Source organism: Salarias fasciatus, chromosome 7 (genome assembly GCF_902148845.1).
Source record: "Salarias fasciatus chromosome 7, fSalaFa1.1, whole genome shotgun sequence".
Classification (NCBI taxonomy): Eukaryota; Metazoa; Chordata; class Actinopteri; order Blenniiformes; family Blenniidae; genus Salarias; species Salarias fasciatus.
This window is the reverse complement of record NC_043751.1, coordinates 6,483,261-6,499,096: the sequence shown is the minus strand read 5'-3', so window position 1 is coordinate 6,499,096 and position 15,836 is coordinate 6,483,261. Positions and strand designations below refer to the sequence as shown.

Genomic DNA, 15,836 nt, shown 5'->3' with positions numbered 1-15,836 from the left:
AAAGGGAGAGAAGAGTCTTTAAAAGCAAGGTTGAGGACAGGAATGTGATCTTCAGAGTGAAGGAAATTTTAGACAAGCCATCAGATCATGCAGTTGTTAAGTATTTATTTTGAATGTCTTAGGAGGACGGGACTAATGAATAGAATCTAGGTTTTGGTTTTTTTGGTTTTTTTCTTATGTAGCTTGCATGCTACAATTTTTCACTGTTACGTTTGTGAGCCATAACTGTGAAAGTTCATTCACTCATACATCAGGAGGATGGCAGTAATGTGCTTTTATAACCCATGTTTGCCGTATAACAGCTAAAGAAGAAGAAGAAGACGCGAGGTGTGCCCCAGAGACTCTGCAGCAGGTGGAAGCTGCAAGGGAGGACGACACGCACGCACATTGGAGACCAGGAACACGCTGGGACTGCGAGTGCTACAACGCGACGTACACGCAGAGGCAGGGCACTTGTCGTACGAGCTGCACTGAGAGCGTGGGCATTTAGATCAGTTAGACTACCACAGAACGTTAGCTGGAAACAGGAAAAGAGAAACACTCCAATATAACGACTGTAGAAACTCAGGTATACACTAGGAATCACTGCAGAAATCAAAAGTCAACAATAACATTTGCCACTGGCTAACACATTAAAAAAAAAAAAAAACAATACATGAAAATGCAGTTCACATCTTCATTAGCGACAAAGCGTGGCGTCCCGGCGGTGATGGGATGGGCTGGATGAAGACACCAGCACGACTACCAGAGCAGCACGCCACCGCAGGTCACACGGGAACAGCCGTGACGCACATTTCAGGAGGAACCAAGGAGGTGCAGAGGCTCTGATATCGATCTGATATCCATAGGTGAAAGTAAGCCGGAACGCACCGGAACGCCGTGCCGGTAAGAAATATACTGGCCTCTCCGTTTCAAGATGTATTTCGTGTTAAAATGTGTTAAAATGTACTTTGTTTTGTTATAGGTGTGTTAAGTTATTGTTTTTCTATGTGTTGATGCCTTTTTTCCGGTCTTTTTATGTTAAGTTTCATTTACGTTATGTTGGACCAACAGTGAGAAGGGTCGCTGTGAGAGTGAGGTGGCCTCTGTGCCAGCATTGTTTGCTGTGAGTGACATGCTCCCAGTATACACTAGTTGTTACAACAATAAAAGTTTTGGATGAACTAATGAGTGGCAGTCCTTGTCAAACATTGTCTCCATTGTGAAGAGGTCACCGCCGCCGTCACAATATGCATTGTATTTAAACATTCAAACCATTAAAAAAAGCATCATGCTTTCAAGGATGTCAAAAAAGAGCAGGATTTATCAATATCTGTCTTGTACGATGCCCGCACGCTTTGCACACATACTAAAACATTTTTTTGAGTTGCACAGTTCCTGCAAGAATCTTATCTTAATATCTTAATATCTTAATCTCATCTATGATGCGGAACTGGTACCTGGCATCCACGACAGCAAGGAGAACAATGGAGTGGTCCCCCTTGTGATTGAAGAAGAGAGAGCCAGAGTTGGGAGGTGCTCTCAGCTTCACATGCTTCCCATCCAGAGCACCACAGCACAGTGGGAAGTTCCAACGCTCCTCAAACTCCTCAGCAATGGACCTCCACTCTGCTGCTCCAGGCACGACCATAAACTCCTCCACTAGGCAATCCCAAATGGCTGTCACCACATCTGGGATGATAGTGGAGACTGTGGAGACGCCGACCCTGAAGCTGTTGGCAATGGTCGGGTAGGAATCCCCAGTGGCAAGAAACCTGAAGAGATAATACAACAATAAAGTAGCTACTTTTATTCTGATTCAAAACAGTTCAAAACTTCATATGAACATCGACACCAAAATGTGTCTTATTGGTTGGGTAAAAAAATGATAGAGCCTGTGTGACTTCTCCAAAAAAGGTTTCACAATATTTGATTTCATCACATTTCAGTCTATGACTGAATGTATCCATAAATGAAAGCATTTTGAAGAATGATTCCAAGACAGTTTTTAAACAAATAAATATGAATTGACCAAATGGTTGATTATTATCACTATGTAAGTGCAGTGTAGAACAGTTTAGCCTAGTTTATTCCCAGTATTGTGCTGGTTTGGACAAAAATTAGCCCTGGTTTAAACCCATTGTGGTCCACGACTAGGCCCGATTACGGTCCACTTTAATCTCGTTTTAACTTTGGTTTCATCATGATTCAGTCCCTGTTTACCAGCGGTGCACAAATTAGATAAGCAAATGTGTTTAAACCCTGTACTTTAGTGCAACTTACCGCAAACAAATGGACAGACGCTCGTCTGCTGTAATGGAGCGCCTGTAGTTGGTGTCCTGGTAGGTGATGCGGGCGCCGACGCGGGCCAGGAGGTCATCGAACTGGGCAAGACTGTCCTCCCCGAGTAAACGACCACAGTGGTCGTTAATTCATGCCTCAAATTACGACCACGGGGTACGTTTTAAAATCAAGCGCCCTCTATTGACCGTATAAATAATGTCACAGACACCACGGATTGGAGTTTGTTTTTTTTTTTTGAGCGGAACAGAGCGGAGCGGAGTGAGTTGTACTTAATAATAATAATTACATTTGACTGCAAATACAATTCTCTGCATTGAATGACTTCAATTTTATTTTCAAAACAGAACAAAACCTTTGAAATAGTTTCTGAAACAGATCAGAAGCCACAATATGAACCACAATAACAAACAAAAAGCAAATCTATAGAATGGAGAAATATTTGTATTGTAATTTACACAGTGCTTCTCTTGAGTCAAATATACTCTTTGTCTTCAAGGTTTCCACTCCATTTATGGATGTGATCTGCAGTTTTTTTCGTTCCTACGTGCCTTCTGACAGCGTTCTCTGAAGAGCTCGCTCCGCTGCGTCCTTGACAACCAGTCGCGGTTGTTAAGGACTCTGACCTCCGACCCGGAAGCAGATGTGCGTCACGGACTGCATTTTTTTTTCTTAAAGATTTAAGTTTTGCTTTTAACTAATAATGATTGCCCACAAATACTCCTCTTTGCATTAAATAACAGACTGTGTGATTATGGTAGCTACAAGCAATCGGAGGTGCGCTCATGTGACCAGGCCGCAAAGAATCATGGGAATTCTATACGTCATTGCTGCAGACGGTCCCCGGACATTTCCGGACATTTCCGACTTCACCAAGATGGCGGAGTGAGCACACGCTTTTGTGGGAGCTGAGCACCAACTAACTGATAACTAAGTGATTCATATTTTATATTACAAACTACTCAGGGTCACTTAGAGCAGTGGTGAGTACAACGTGCTGAACTGGCAAACAACCTTATTCTGTGGAGAACTGTTACCATAATACGTCGAGGGGAGACTCCTGCTAACTTTTTCAAGAAGCTACAAGCAACAACAACATATGGATGCGCCGTTAGCAAAAGAAAACCCGCTTATGCACAACCTACACGACTATTGCATGGCAGATGTACCTGTGTTTTCCATTGTGGACGACGAATTTCCTCCGCTTTCTATTACTCCATCATCTACACCCTCCAAACCCCCTGCATCGAAGAAATTGAAGACACACCGATCGCTGAATATGAATGAAGGGGACTTGGTGAAAAAGATATCTGACATCTTTAACGCTAGACTGGACAGCCTGGAAAAAAACATGGAGAAGCTCATTTCTGATAATACTCTGAAAATCGAGGGTCTGAAAAAAACAGTTGACTTTGCTTGTGCTGAGATTCAGGAGATAAAAGGAAAGGTGACACAAGTTGATGCTCGAGCTGCAGAGACGGAGAAGAAAATGTCTGTTATGGACCAACGAGTCTCCGATCTGGAGAACTACTCACGACGCTGGAATTTGCGCCTGTTGGGAATGCCTGAAAATAAGGAGCAAGATGTCCGTACGGAGGTATTAGGCATCTGCCAGGCGATCCTGCCGGATTACAAAACAAAACTCCCAGACAAAACAAAACTCCCAGACGCGATTGATACAGTGCATTGGCGCGGTCAACCACGGAAAGATATCACCAAGCCACGAGGAATTATCATACAGTTTGCCACCCGCTTCTACCGTGACAAAATCTGGAAGGCTGCAAAGAAGTCAGCATATCTGCAGTCCAAGAACCTGCGCTTCGCTGAGGATTTGTCTCCAGCCTGCAGGGAGAGACGAAGGCAGCTGTGGCCTCTGGTGGCCAAAGCACGCGAACAAGGGAAAACTGCCTACTACATCGGAGGGCGAGCCTTTGCTGAAGGAACTGAACTGATTCCAACTACTTGAAGGTGATAACTACATCGTTGTTTGTAAGGCTTATGCCAAGGAATGTTAGGACATGATTTTCATGGTCCATTTTTTTTTTTTGCAGAGTGACTGTTTAAATTGAAAGTTACACCCTATCAGACTGTAGGACTGAACACAGACAACTTTACTCAGGAGTTCTTTTATTTTCATTGCCTTATAATTAATGTGATGTGAAGATAAGCCTGAAAATCTAGGTGCCTTTCTTTGTTTACAGCTTATATGTTTCACTGAATATAGAACCTAAGGTGGATCAGCTCCTGATAAGGAAGTTAATTCTCTTAAAGTTTATCCTATCTCTATACACATTTTGTTTTCTCAATTCTTGTTATTATTATGTCTTTATCCGTTGTTACCTTTAATGGTTGGGGGTTGCGAAATAGTATTAAGCGCAAGGCGTTGTTTCTGTTTGCTAAGAAGCACAAAACTGATTTCTGTTTTATTCAAGAGTCACATTCAGTTCCTGATGATGCTAAATTTTGGAGGTCCCAATGGGGTAATGAGCTGTGGCTGGCTCATGGATCTGAACGCTCTGCCAGTGTTGCCACTCTAAAGCATAACTTTTCAGGATCCTTGTTGTTAACTACTTGTGACCCCTCAGGCCATTTTATCCTCCAAGTGATAGATATTGAAAACACCATAATTGCAATTGTTAATATCTATGGTTATAACTCACATAATGACAATGATGACCTGTTGGAAACTTTAGAGAATCATATTCAAACGGCTTCTAATAACTTTCCTGTCTCAGGTATTGTAATAGGGGGTGACTTTAACATGATACTTGACCATAATCTGGACTGTTGGCCTCCTCGTAACTCAGCTGCGGTCAATGAAAATCTGAAAGTCTTTATGCAGAAATTTAATTTAATTGATGTTTGGAGAAACCAACATTGTAAATCCAGTGTCTATACATGGAGTAATAGAACTGCTACGAGGAAGTCGCGGCTTGATTTTTGGTTAATTACTGAGGATGACAAAGTTATGTGTGATGGAGCTATAACTGTACAGGAAGTCACTTATGCAATAGAACACCTCAAAACAAACAAGTCTCCTGGAGTTGATGGTCTTTCCGCTGAATTCTATCAAACATTTATTGAAGATTTATCTCCCTTCTTACTTAAAGTAATAGTAGAAAGCGTGGAACAAGGAACCTTACCCCCTACATTAACACAAGGCCTGATTACACTAATTCCAAAGTCAAAAAAAGACCACCTACTTATTGATAATTGGCGACCCATCTCATTATTAAACAGTGATTATAAGGTATTTGCATCTGTACTTGCTAAACGGCTTAAGAATGTCCTGGACCCAGTAATTGATGAGACCCAATCGGGATTTATGGGAGGAAGACATATCTCCAATAATATTCGCCTTGTTTTAGACTTAATAGACTACTCTTCTCTGTGCTCTGATGATAGTTTTATCTTTTTCTTAGACTTTTACAAGGCGTTTGATACCATAGAACATAACTTTATCTTTCAAACAATTAAACATTTTGGATTTGGTGATTTCTTTTGTAAAGCAGTTAAAACTATGTATTCAAGAGGCAACAGTTCCATTAGACTAAAAAATGGGACTTCCCCAAGGTTTGATTTACAGCGGGGCATACGCCAGGGCCCACGCCTGCTTCCCCTTACTTATTCATCCTATGTACTCAATTACTTGCAACTCATATAAAAAATAGCTTGTTAAAAGGTATCCCTATTGCAGAAAGAGAAATTGTAATAAGTCAACTGGCTGATGACACTACGCTCTTCTTAAAAAATGCCTCCCAGGTTCCCATTGCTATCCATACAATAGATTTATTTTCTGCAGCGTCTGGGCTTTGTTTAAATCTCAAGAAATGTGAGTTATTTCCTCTCAAAGACTGTGATGAGTCTACAATTTACAATATTCCTATTAGAAACAAACTCACCTACCTTGGAATTACTATTGTTAAAAATCAGAGAGATAGATGTTACGAAAATTTTAATGTGATCATAGACAAGACAAGGAAAAAGCTGAACCAGTGGCTTCAAAGAGATCTATCTTTGAAAGGTAGAGTTCTACTAACGAAGGCAGAAGGGCTATCTCGACTTACTTACGCAGCTACCCCTCTTGCTGTTGAAAAACAGGTATGCAATGCCATCGACAAATTGTTATTTAATTTTATGTGGAAGAATAAGACGCATTATGTTAAAAAAATCTGTTATTATGAACACTTACGACTCTGGCGGCCTAAATTTTCTTGATTTCACTACTCTTAACAATACCTTTAAAGTTAACTGGATTAAGCAGTTTTTTCATAACCCTACATCCACTTGGAACTTTATACCCAAATATGTTTTTTCTGCCATTGGAGGCCTTGAATTTGTTTTATTGTGTGATTATAAAATAGATAAACTTCCCCTGGCTCTCTCGAACTTCCACCGGCAGATGTTGTTGGCATGGTCATTAATCTATAAGCACAACTTCTCTCCTCACAGATGCTTCATTTGGAATAATCAGTTTATTAAATACAAAAACAAATCTTTATTTCTCAACTCTTGGTTCAAGAATAATATAGTTTTGGTTACCCAGCTTCTTAGTGATAAGGGAAGTTTGCTTAATTACACAGAATTTCTTCAGACATTCGGTATTCCTGTTACCCCAAAGGATTTTGCAATTGTAATGGATGCCATTCCTTCCGGTATCCTAACTCTGTTAAGAGGTGCGGGAAAACCAGTCTGTCCTTCACTGGACCCCACATTAACACCAGTTGGACATTTGTGTTTTTCTACCACAACGAAGAAAAAAAATTGTCTCATTAGATCTTTATTTCAGACTGATATTACGACTACCGCATGTGTTGTTCAGTACTGGTCCAATCATTTCAATGGGTTAAACTGGGTCCATATTTGGAATCTTCCATACAAATATTTAATTACAAATAAAGTGAGAGAAATATCTTACAAAATAATTCATAAATACTATCCTACCAAACATTACTTGTTGAGGTTTGGGAGAGATATGTGTGTGGACTGTTCTTTTTGTGGTTGTGAGCCTGAAACTTTAATGCACCTGTTTTGGGACTGTCATTATACTGCCACCTTCTGGAGAGAGGTGCTGCACTTTATTACTCTGAAAATTGACAAAGACTTTCTTTTGAAACGGGACAATGTGCTTTTTGGTGTTCATGATGTTAGAAGTAAAAAACAAAAAGAACTGTATGTCATAAATCTAATAATTATATTGAGTAAATATCATATACACAAAGCGAAGTTTAGCCATTCGAATCCCAGTTTTTTTTGGATTTCAAAAGGAAACAGAAAAGTACCTGGAAAGTATATGTGACTCTAACAATAAGAAAGCCATGAAGACCTATCATTTGTGCTCTTTATTTTCTGTGTTTATTTAGCAGCCTTCCCCCCTGGCTGTTTTGTTGTCTGTATTTTTATACATTGTAATAATTACTGTTATTTGTTGTAATAACTAATGTTATTTGTTGTAATAAAGGCAAAAAACAAAAAAAAAAAAAATTCCGGACATTTCCGCTATTCCTTCAGGCATTATTATGCTATTCAAAAGTTCAATCTTGCCCACGCCACTTTCTGTTTCCCTCCCCAAAGTCATTGAAACACAAATTGGAAAAATTTTCCTTTCTCAAAACAAAAACTGCAGCAAAAACAGAGTGTTGTTCCAGAAAGAACTTGTATCTATCCCTCATGTTGTTTCATACTGGAATCAATTTGTTGATGATATTTTATGGAAAAAGGTCTGGTCCATCCCAAACAAGTTTCTTTTAACAAACAAGGTGAAAGAAGTATCTTTTAAAATGATTCACAAATATTATCCTGTAAATTACTTCATGACTAAATACAAGAGGGATATCGATGTGAACTGTGCTTTTTGCTGTATTCATCCAGAGACTGTTCAACACCTATTTTGGACATGTACACACTCAAAGACATTCTGGAAGGACTTCTGTAACTTCATACACAGAAATATTTTGAAGGACTTCATCTTGAAATGGGAAATTGTGGTATTCTGCTTGTTTAGAGAGCATAAAGATAAAGACGCTGTATTTATGATTAATCTATTAATATTATTAGCTAAATTCTATATTCATAAATGTAAATTCTCAAACACTAAACCCAATTTCAAACATTTTCACAGTGACACATTATTTTATGTCTCAACCCTAAAAAACTCTATTAACAAAAAAGCTATGACTACGATTAATATTTGTGCAAAACTTCACATATTTGACATTGTATAATGCAATTTTTACTGTACACACCCCCTGGCATTCACTGTACTGTTATGTTTAATTTGTATACTCTGTATACTGTTTTTTGCTAATAAAAAAAAAAAAAAAAAAATTCCGGACATTTCCGTTCCAAACACGCTCTTCCTGGAGGCTGACCGTTTTCCAAAACATCACCCGGAGCTCTCCACACACTCTTTAACAGAGCTGGTAGAGTTTTAATATAATACACAAAAGGTACGAAGGGAAATTTAAAAACTATTATGATCCAAAGCACATTTTCTCAGATTTGCATACACGTGATACCGTTTTTGAATTTTCTTTAATACATATGTATTTATATCTATTTTCCAATTAATTTTATTTTATAAGAATAAAAATTTACAGTCAAATGGAAAATATACAGTATCTCAAAGCAATATTTTTTTATATTTTATTATTTTATATTGCTTTCATATTTTTTTTCGAACTATCATTAAATGCATATTTTTCTTATAACTACATATCCAGTGCATACATTTTTATTTATTTATTTATTTATTTATTGCATAAACTAAAATATTTTAAGTCTTTTTTGCTCATTGATTTCAGTCTCTGAAGTCTCCCTTTGCCATATACTGTATTTATTAATGGTTTTCCTTTTATAAATGCAGTTTAGTGACTCTCAAATTCTGGCGGCTCATTGTCATTGAACTGCCTGATTTCTTCTCTCAGCTGGGCTGGGGAGCATCTCTGCAGCTTCAGCAGCTCGTTACGCTCCTGATGTTTTATATGTCTGTGACAGTTTCATCCATATACCAGTTCTTGTAAAGTAGTACATAGTTTCTAATAATACTTTTGATTTAAAAACTCCACGAGCCAATTAAAGCTTTTGCCAATTCATTCTATAAATATTTTCTGACAGTTGTATTTATGTTTAATTCAAATTTTATTAAAAAAGAAAACCTTTCTGATACTTTTCATAGTTTATTTCATTCGTATTGAATGAGGCGAGGGAAATATTTTTATTTACCAGGTGTCGCTCCTTAAATTTAAAGCTGCTAATCTCTGGAGTGCTTAAAGCTCTGTGGTGGAGTTATTTTAGTCCTTTAACACTTTTGAAACACATAAATCTGCAGTAGCAGCCTCACTGCAGCGACTATCTGTTGTTTTGCGACCTCCAGTGGACAAGCTAGGAATAGCTCTTCCTTTACCCGAAGCTTCAGGGCCAAACTAAGCCTGGTGACAGACTGTTTTGGGGTCAAGGGTCACATGTTTGACTGTGGTATTCTTAGAGTCATGGCCCCAGATCCAACTTTTGGAACCAAGACTTTAGCAAAACTAATACTTTCCTGATCCAGTACCTGGATTATGGTTTGATGGTCTCTACCTGTCCTCCCTCATTCATGGATCACAGTAAGGTTTTTAGAAAAGCTGCTGTGAGTGGAGAGAAGCTGCAAACTCCATATTAATCCACAGTTTGTTTTTGTATCTTGTTCTTGAAAATGACAAGATTTGTGATCGATCTGTAAACGTTGTTGCATGACTCAGCGTTCTGTTATGAAAAGGTATGAATAAAGCTCATGTTCTCCCCTGCAGGGTTGGCGGTTCGATTCCCGTTATCTTCTCCTATTTCTCTGAGTTCATGCCCCGCCTGAGGAGAGGAGCCATGATCAGCGCTCTGGCCACATTCTGGATGGCAGGAAACATCCTGGCAGCAGGTATAGAGGGATTTTAATAGATTTAATGTGTGCTTCCTCTGTAAACTCAGTGATAGAGGAAACTGACAGTAATCTGCAACCAAACACAGACATTCAAATAAAATGAAACTTCTTTTTTGTGTTACTGCATAAATGAAACATAAAAAAGACACGTCTGAATAAATCTTGTTTTAAATAATATCTGTCAGTGTAAACAGTAAAACCCTGACAAAATGATCAGCAAAGTTTAAATGTCTGTACTTCTGTCTTTAATTTTTGAAAAAGATTTATTGTCATTTCGACCTGCAAACAATATATCAAAATCATAGGCTGGACAAATATTCAGGAAAAAAACATGTAAAAATACAGAAAAGTGTTTAAAGAAATACCCTTTTTAATACAGGGAGAAAAAAAAATACAAATATGTGGAAAAATATGAAAAAAAAACAAGGAAGAATAAAAGAAAATGTTTGAAAAAAGCAGAAATATGTGTAAAAAATGTTAAAAAGATGCACAAGACTCAGACACTGAGCACAGAGCAAACGTTCAGGCCTCTCTTGTCCCCGCCCCTCCCTGCAGGTCTGGCCTGGATGGTGATCCCTGCCTCCTGGGCTCACTTCTCTGTGTTCCAGCTGCACTTCCAGAGCTGGAGGCTGTTCGTGCTGCTCTGCTCCGTCCCCAGCATCACCTCGGCCCTCCTCTTCAGGCTGCTGATGCCTGAAAGCCCCAAGTTCCTCATGGAGGTCCTGAAAACACCGGACCGCTGTGTGTCTGTGACCCCTGTGGGCTGAGGCTGTTTTTATGGTGTGTTTCTGCCAGGTGGGCCGAGAGAAGGAAGCAGTGCACGTCTTCAGACTGATGTTTGGACTCAACACGAGAAGGAAAGAAAAGACTTTCCCAGTAAGAAAGTCAAACTGCGCATGAGTGGACTGACACAGATTTTTTTTTTTTTTTTTTTTTTAACGTCTTAACAATATGAGCCAGTGTTGTGTGTTTTCTTTCAGTAAAGTGTGTAATAGTCTACTGTTGATCTCTCCCAAAGGAGTTTTCCTTATGTCCAGCCTCCAGGCACAGAGAGGACCTGGAAGACACCAGCAGTCTCAGCAGCATTTTAACAAAGGTATCATTAGAGCGCTAAGAAACAGTTTTATAACAGTAAAGCATCATGGTACATTTAATTCCCCGCTGTATCATCAGCTTTAAAAAATCCACTCTGACCTCTGACCTTAACAGACCTTCTCCTTTGCTTGTCGTCTCTTTTCCCTCTCAGGTCTCAGTTCCTGTCAAACAGATGTTCAGCAGCTCTCTCAGATCCAGGAGCGTCCTCCTGCTCATCATCTCCTACTGCATTTCCTTTGGGTGAGATAGAAACATGCTGTTTTCCTTAAAGCACTTTCAGAAGGAGTTCAGTTTATTGTAGTGCAATAATAATAATTAAAAAAGCACTTTGAAAGTGATTGAATGAAAAATTCATGAGGATAAAATGAACACTTTAAAGTCATTCCAACATTTTTTGAAATACATTTTTGTGCTTTCACCCACTGTTCATAGATTGAACTGAAAACTGACCAAACTCAAAATTTCAAGGCAAAATTTTTGAAAATTCACTCTTCATACTTTTACCTATTTATTATCTCACTTTAATATTAAAAAAAGAAAGTATTTCTTCATAAATGTTATAACTGTGTGTGTGTAGTTACTACGGCCTGTGGATGTGGTTTCCTGAGCTGTTGAAGAAAGTGGAGGTTGGCGGTTCACCGTGCGCCAACGTCTCCTTCCAGCCTTCGGTCCTGAACCAGAGCTGTGACCCGGTCGGACCAGCAGGTCAGTTCATTCAACTATTTATTGAGGTGGAATTTATCTCCTCATTTAAAGGCGTCACCCGTCTCTCAGAAAGTCATTCAGCTGACTGAAGCCTGGCAGTAAGTCTCTAATCTGATGTCCGTCCACATGTCGGACCCGCAGTGTACATGGAGGGCTTCGTCATCGCTGCGTCCAACCTGCCCGGAAACGTCTTCACCATCCTCGTCATGGACAGCACGGGAGGCAAGACGCTGCTCTGTGAGTCTGAGCCGCCTCTTCCGGGCAGAACCAGAGGGCGTCGCTGTGCGGCTGCTCTTTAACCCGAAGACTCTTTTCCTCAGTGATCACAGTCCTGACGTGTAGCACCTCCAAATGCAAGTGGAGGACATATAATCCACTTTCTGTTATCATCTAGACTTTGATTGGTGAAGTTACCTCGGTCCCTTAAATAACCAGACAGAATGTTTATTTTTTTAGTTTTTTATATAATCCTATGGTAAATGATTAGATTTTATCTTTAACAATTGTTGTCTATTATTGGTATTGAAGTCTGTATATATGGCTGTTTGGTGTCGGATTACTACTTACTGTATATAACCATCATGCCCATTTTTTTCCCCAGTTTAAATACATAAATAGACACAGTGATGTGCTTGGAGAGAACCTGCAGCGTCTGAAACTTTATCCTGAAATAACATTTAAAATACTGGAGAGACTCACAGACTTTGTTTCTGTGTGTTCTGGTTTAAAAAAAATGGAGAAGTGTCGTTTTTCTTCCGGATTTTGTCAATTTCCTCGAAAAAACACGTTGAGGACATTGGTAGGATGTGTTTTGTATTTCACAGAAAGAGGGAAAGGTGCTCTCTGGTGGTATTATCAAGAGGAAGCACCAACATTTCAGCAGGGCTCTTGTAACTTCTGTTGAGATGAAAATGAAAAAGTGAGATCAGACTGACTGAACGTCACCAGACTGACTGAACGTCACCAGACTGACGTCCTCTCGCTCTGCGCCTGTTGTTCCTCCAGCCTGCAGCCTGCTGGTGTCCAGTCTGAGCGTCTTCTTCATCTACCTGGTTCAGACCAAAGCTCAGAGTCTGACTCTGTCCTGCATCTTCAGCGGCGTCTCCGTCGTCGCCTGGAACGCCCTGGACGTGATGGGACCCGAGCTCTACCCCACCAAGCTGCGGTGAGTCCCGTCCAGACTCTGGAGAACTCTGGCAAAATCCTGGGAATACTCTGGAAATCCTCCCAATCCAGGCCTTGTTAGTTTAACTCTACAACCACATGAAACTCCTCAGAAAATGATCAATGCACTGAACTGGTTTGTACCATCTGTGACCACTAGATGTCACTGCATGACAACAGAAAGCTGCTACAGCATCACAGTTTGTCACTGTTAGTTCAAAGGTTCCAGGAAAAACAGTTTTTGATGACCTAAAATGTGATCTGAAGACTCGAGGGTAAAAAATGAATGAAGGTTGTGGACAAACGTGTGGTGAATTGAAGTGTATGAAGTTCTGGTCTCTGCTGCCTCTGGTTCTCCTGCAGGTCCTCGGCTCTGGGCTTCTTCACGGGCGTGGGCCGAGTGGCGGCCATCACGGGTAACATGGTGTTCGGGCGGCTGGTGGACACGGACTGTGCCGTCCCCGTGCTGCTGGTGTCGGCCCTGCTGCTCACCGGAGGACTGGTGGCTCTGCTGCTGCCTCAGACCAGACAGACAGAGCTCACCTGACCCCCACCTGACCCCCACCTGACCCCCACCTGACCTCCACCTGACCCCCACCTGACCCCCACCTGACCCCCACCTGACCTCCACCCCACCCCCACCTGACCCCCACCTGACCCCCACCTGACCCCCACCTGACCTCCACCCCACCCCCACCTGACCCCCACCCGCCTTTTCACCTGACTCATTGACGTTTTCTCTTCTTGTCTGATGTTCGCCTCTCAAATCTCGTCTTCTCACAGCTTCTGAAGAGCATCAGTTGAAAATATCATGAGGAGAAAGTTCATCTGGAAATGTTGATTCTCAGACGTAGAACCTCCAGCTGTTCTGCTTCAGAACTTTAAGGATTAAAACTCTCTTTTTTAAAGAGTTTACCAAAAATTTGAGAAGAAATGTTTTGTTTTTTTTTCTACATGAACAAATCACAAAACCAAAGATTTCAAGGTAGAAGCTTCAGTGACTGACTCGTGCACAAAAAACAAGTTTTGTTTTGTTTTTGTTTTGCGTTAAGTTTCTGTGATATTTGTTTGATCTGTTTTACGTTGAAAAATTAAAATAAAGAAGTTAAATCCTGAAATTGTATTAAAATTAATATATTATTCAATATGATAAACAGTCAAAAAAACCACAAACTTTGTTATTGCTAAGTTCAAACTTTGATCATGTTTCCATTAAAGTGTCTTAAAATCTGACTTAGAAGTTCCACCTTTTTTAAGAAGCCTAAAAATATCAATTTTTCTGTAGAATCATTTCTTTCTTCATACTCATCTGTAGTTTTGAAGTTGAGTTTAGAGCCAATCTTGTTAACTTCAGAAAATAAATGCACAATACTTGAATTGTTTCAGCTGGTTTTGGTTAGTTGGTTATTTGGTTCGTTAATTTATTTCCTTCGATTGTAAAACAGGGAAACAAGCTTTTTCTTAATTTTCCTACTTTCATAAAGTTTGGAAACACTTTTGTAAAATGTTTATTAAATTAAATGCGTCATTTATGTTTCATTAAAATTTTTTATGAAACAAAAGTTTGGAGTTGGTCCTGGAGTGTCTGGGTCTGGTTGAAAGAAACATTTTAGAGCTTATTTAGCATGTTGGAGCACTTTGTGTGTGTGTGTGTGTGTGTGTGTGTGTGTGTGTGTGTGTGTGTGTGTGTGTGTGTGTGTGTGTGTGTGTGTGTGTTTGTGTATTGTAGCGACTGCGCGGGTCGCTTGGTGCGCCAGAGGGCCGCTGCCCTGCAGACTGTGTTGTGCTGCAAGGCACCCTGGGAAACGGGACTGAGTTTGGGGGGGTTTCGGGCCTGTTATGTGTGTTTTTGGGGTTGTCTGCGTTTCCTTTTGTTATGGTTGTGTTTTGTTTATTGTTGTGTGCCGTTTGCCACCTGTTTTGTGTTCTTTTACTTTATTTCTGTGTGCACTGTGGGTCAGGGAGACCTTTGAGGAAGGGGCCTGGCCTGCACGCCTCCGGGGAGGGCGCTGATGTGCACAGGGTTAGTTGTTCTAACAATAAACGCTGATGCTTGTGAAACTATAGAGCAGATTCAGTCCTCCTTCGCTGACTCCGCCGCTTGTCGAGATCGCCAAAATATGTAGGTTTAAACAAATATTTGCAAATGTATTGCCTAAGGTTAAATGATATGACGTGTTTTGTGTTCTCACATTTGGAATATAATGTTACGGTCGTCACCTGTCTTACTATCTGGATGGTTTTTGGTCAAGTAGTTGATCATTTTTATGACTACTAAGTGACTGTTTTCTGTGCCTTTTTATGGTTAGGAGGCATGGTTAACTATTTATTACGATTTGGAGTCACTGAGATGTGTATTTTTGTATTCTGAATAACAATGATAATAATAATAATGCATTGGTTTTATATGGCGCTTTATTGGACACTCAAAGACGCTTTACATTGCATTATTCATTCACACCATACTGGGTGGTGGTAAGCTACTACTGTAGCCACAGCTGCCCTGGGGGAGACTGACGGAGGCGAGGCTGCCAATCTGCGCCATCGGCCCCTCTGACCACCACCAACTCTCACACAACTTTCATACTTGGGCAAGGTGGGTGAAGTGTCTTGCCCAAGGACACAACGACAGTTTTACGCCTGCGGGAGCGGGGATCGAACGGCCAACCTTCCGGTT

The 15,836-nt window shown here is 40.3% G+C and overlaps 1 protein-coding gene across 1 annotated transcript; it reads left to right on the top strand.

Annotated features, from left to right (window-relative positions):
- Positions 1-1,655: 1,655 nt before the first annotated feature.
- On the top strand, positions 1,656-14,103 carry LOC115391522 (synaptic vesicle glycoprotein 2B-like). Its single transcript, XM_030095793.1, has 10 exons — positions 1,656-1,729; positions 10,071-10,192; positions 10,751-10,914; positions 10,991-11,071; positions 11,214-11,291; positions 11,442-11,530; positions 11,868-11,995; positions 12,137-12,232; positions 13,001-13,160; positions 13,523-14,103. Exons 1-10 carry the CDS (start codon positions 1,656-1,658, stop codon positions 13,704-13,706), a joined length of 1,176 nt encoding a protein of 391 aa, XP_029951653.1. The 3' UTR covers positions 13,707-14,103.
- The last annotated feature ends 1,733 nt before the right edge of the window (positions 14,104-15,836 follow it).

What these genes read in the sequence shown, in the direction of transcription:
- LOC115391522 (XM_030095793.1), top strand. Translation starts at nt 1,656, where the DNA reads ATGGCTGTCACCACATCTGGGATGATAGTGGAGACTGTGGAGACGCCG. An exon ending in AAGCTGTTGGCAATGGTCGG is followed by an intron (nt 1,730 to 10,070) that starts GTAGGAATCCCC and finishes TCTCCCCTGCAG; the next exon opens with GGTTGGCGGTTCGATTCCCG. An exon ending in GGAAAGAAAAGACTTTCCCA is followed by an intron (nt 11,072 to 11,213) that starts GTAAGAAAGTCA and finishes TCTCTCCCAAAG; the next exon opens with GAGTTTTCCTTATGTCCAGC.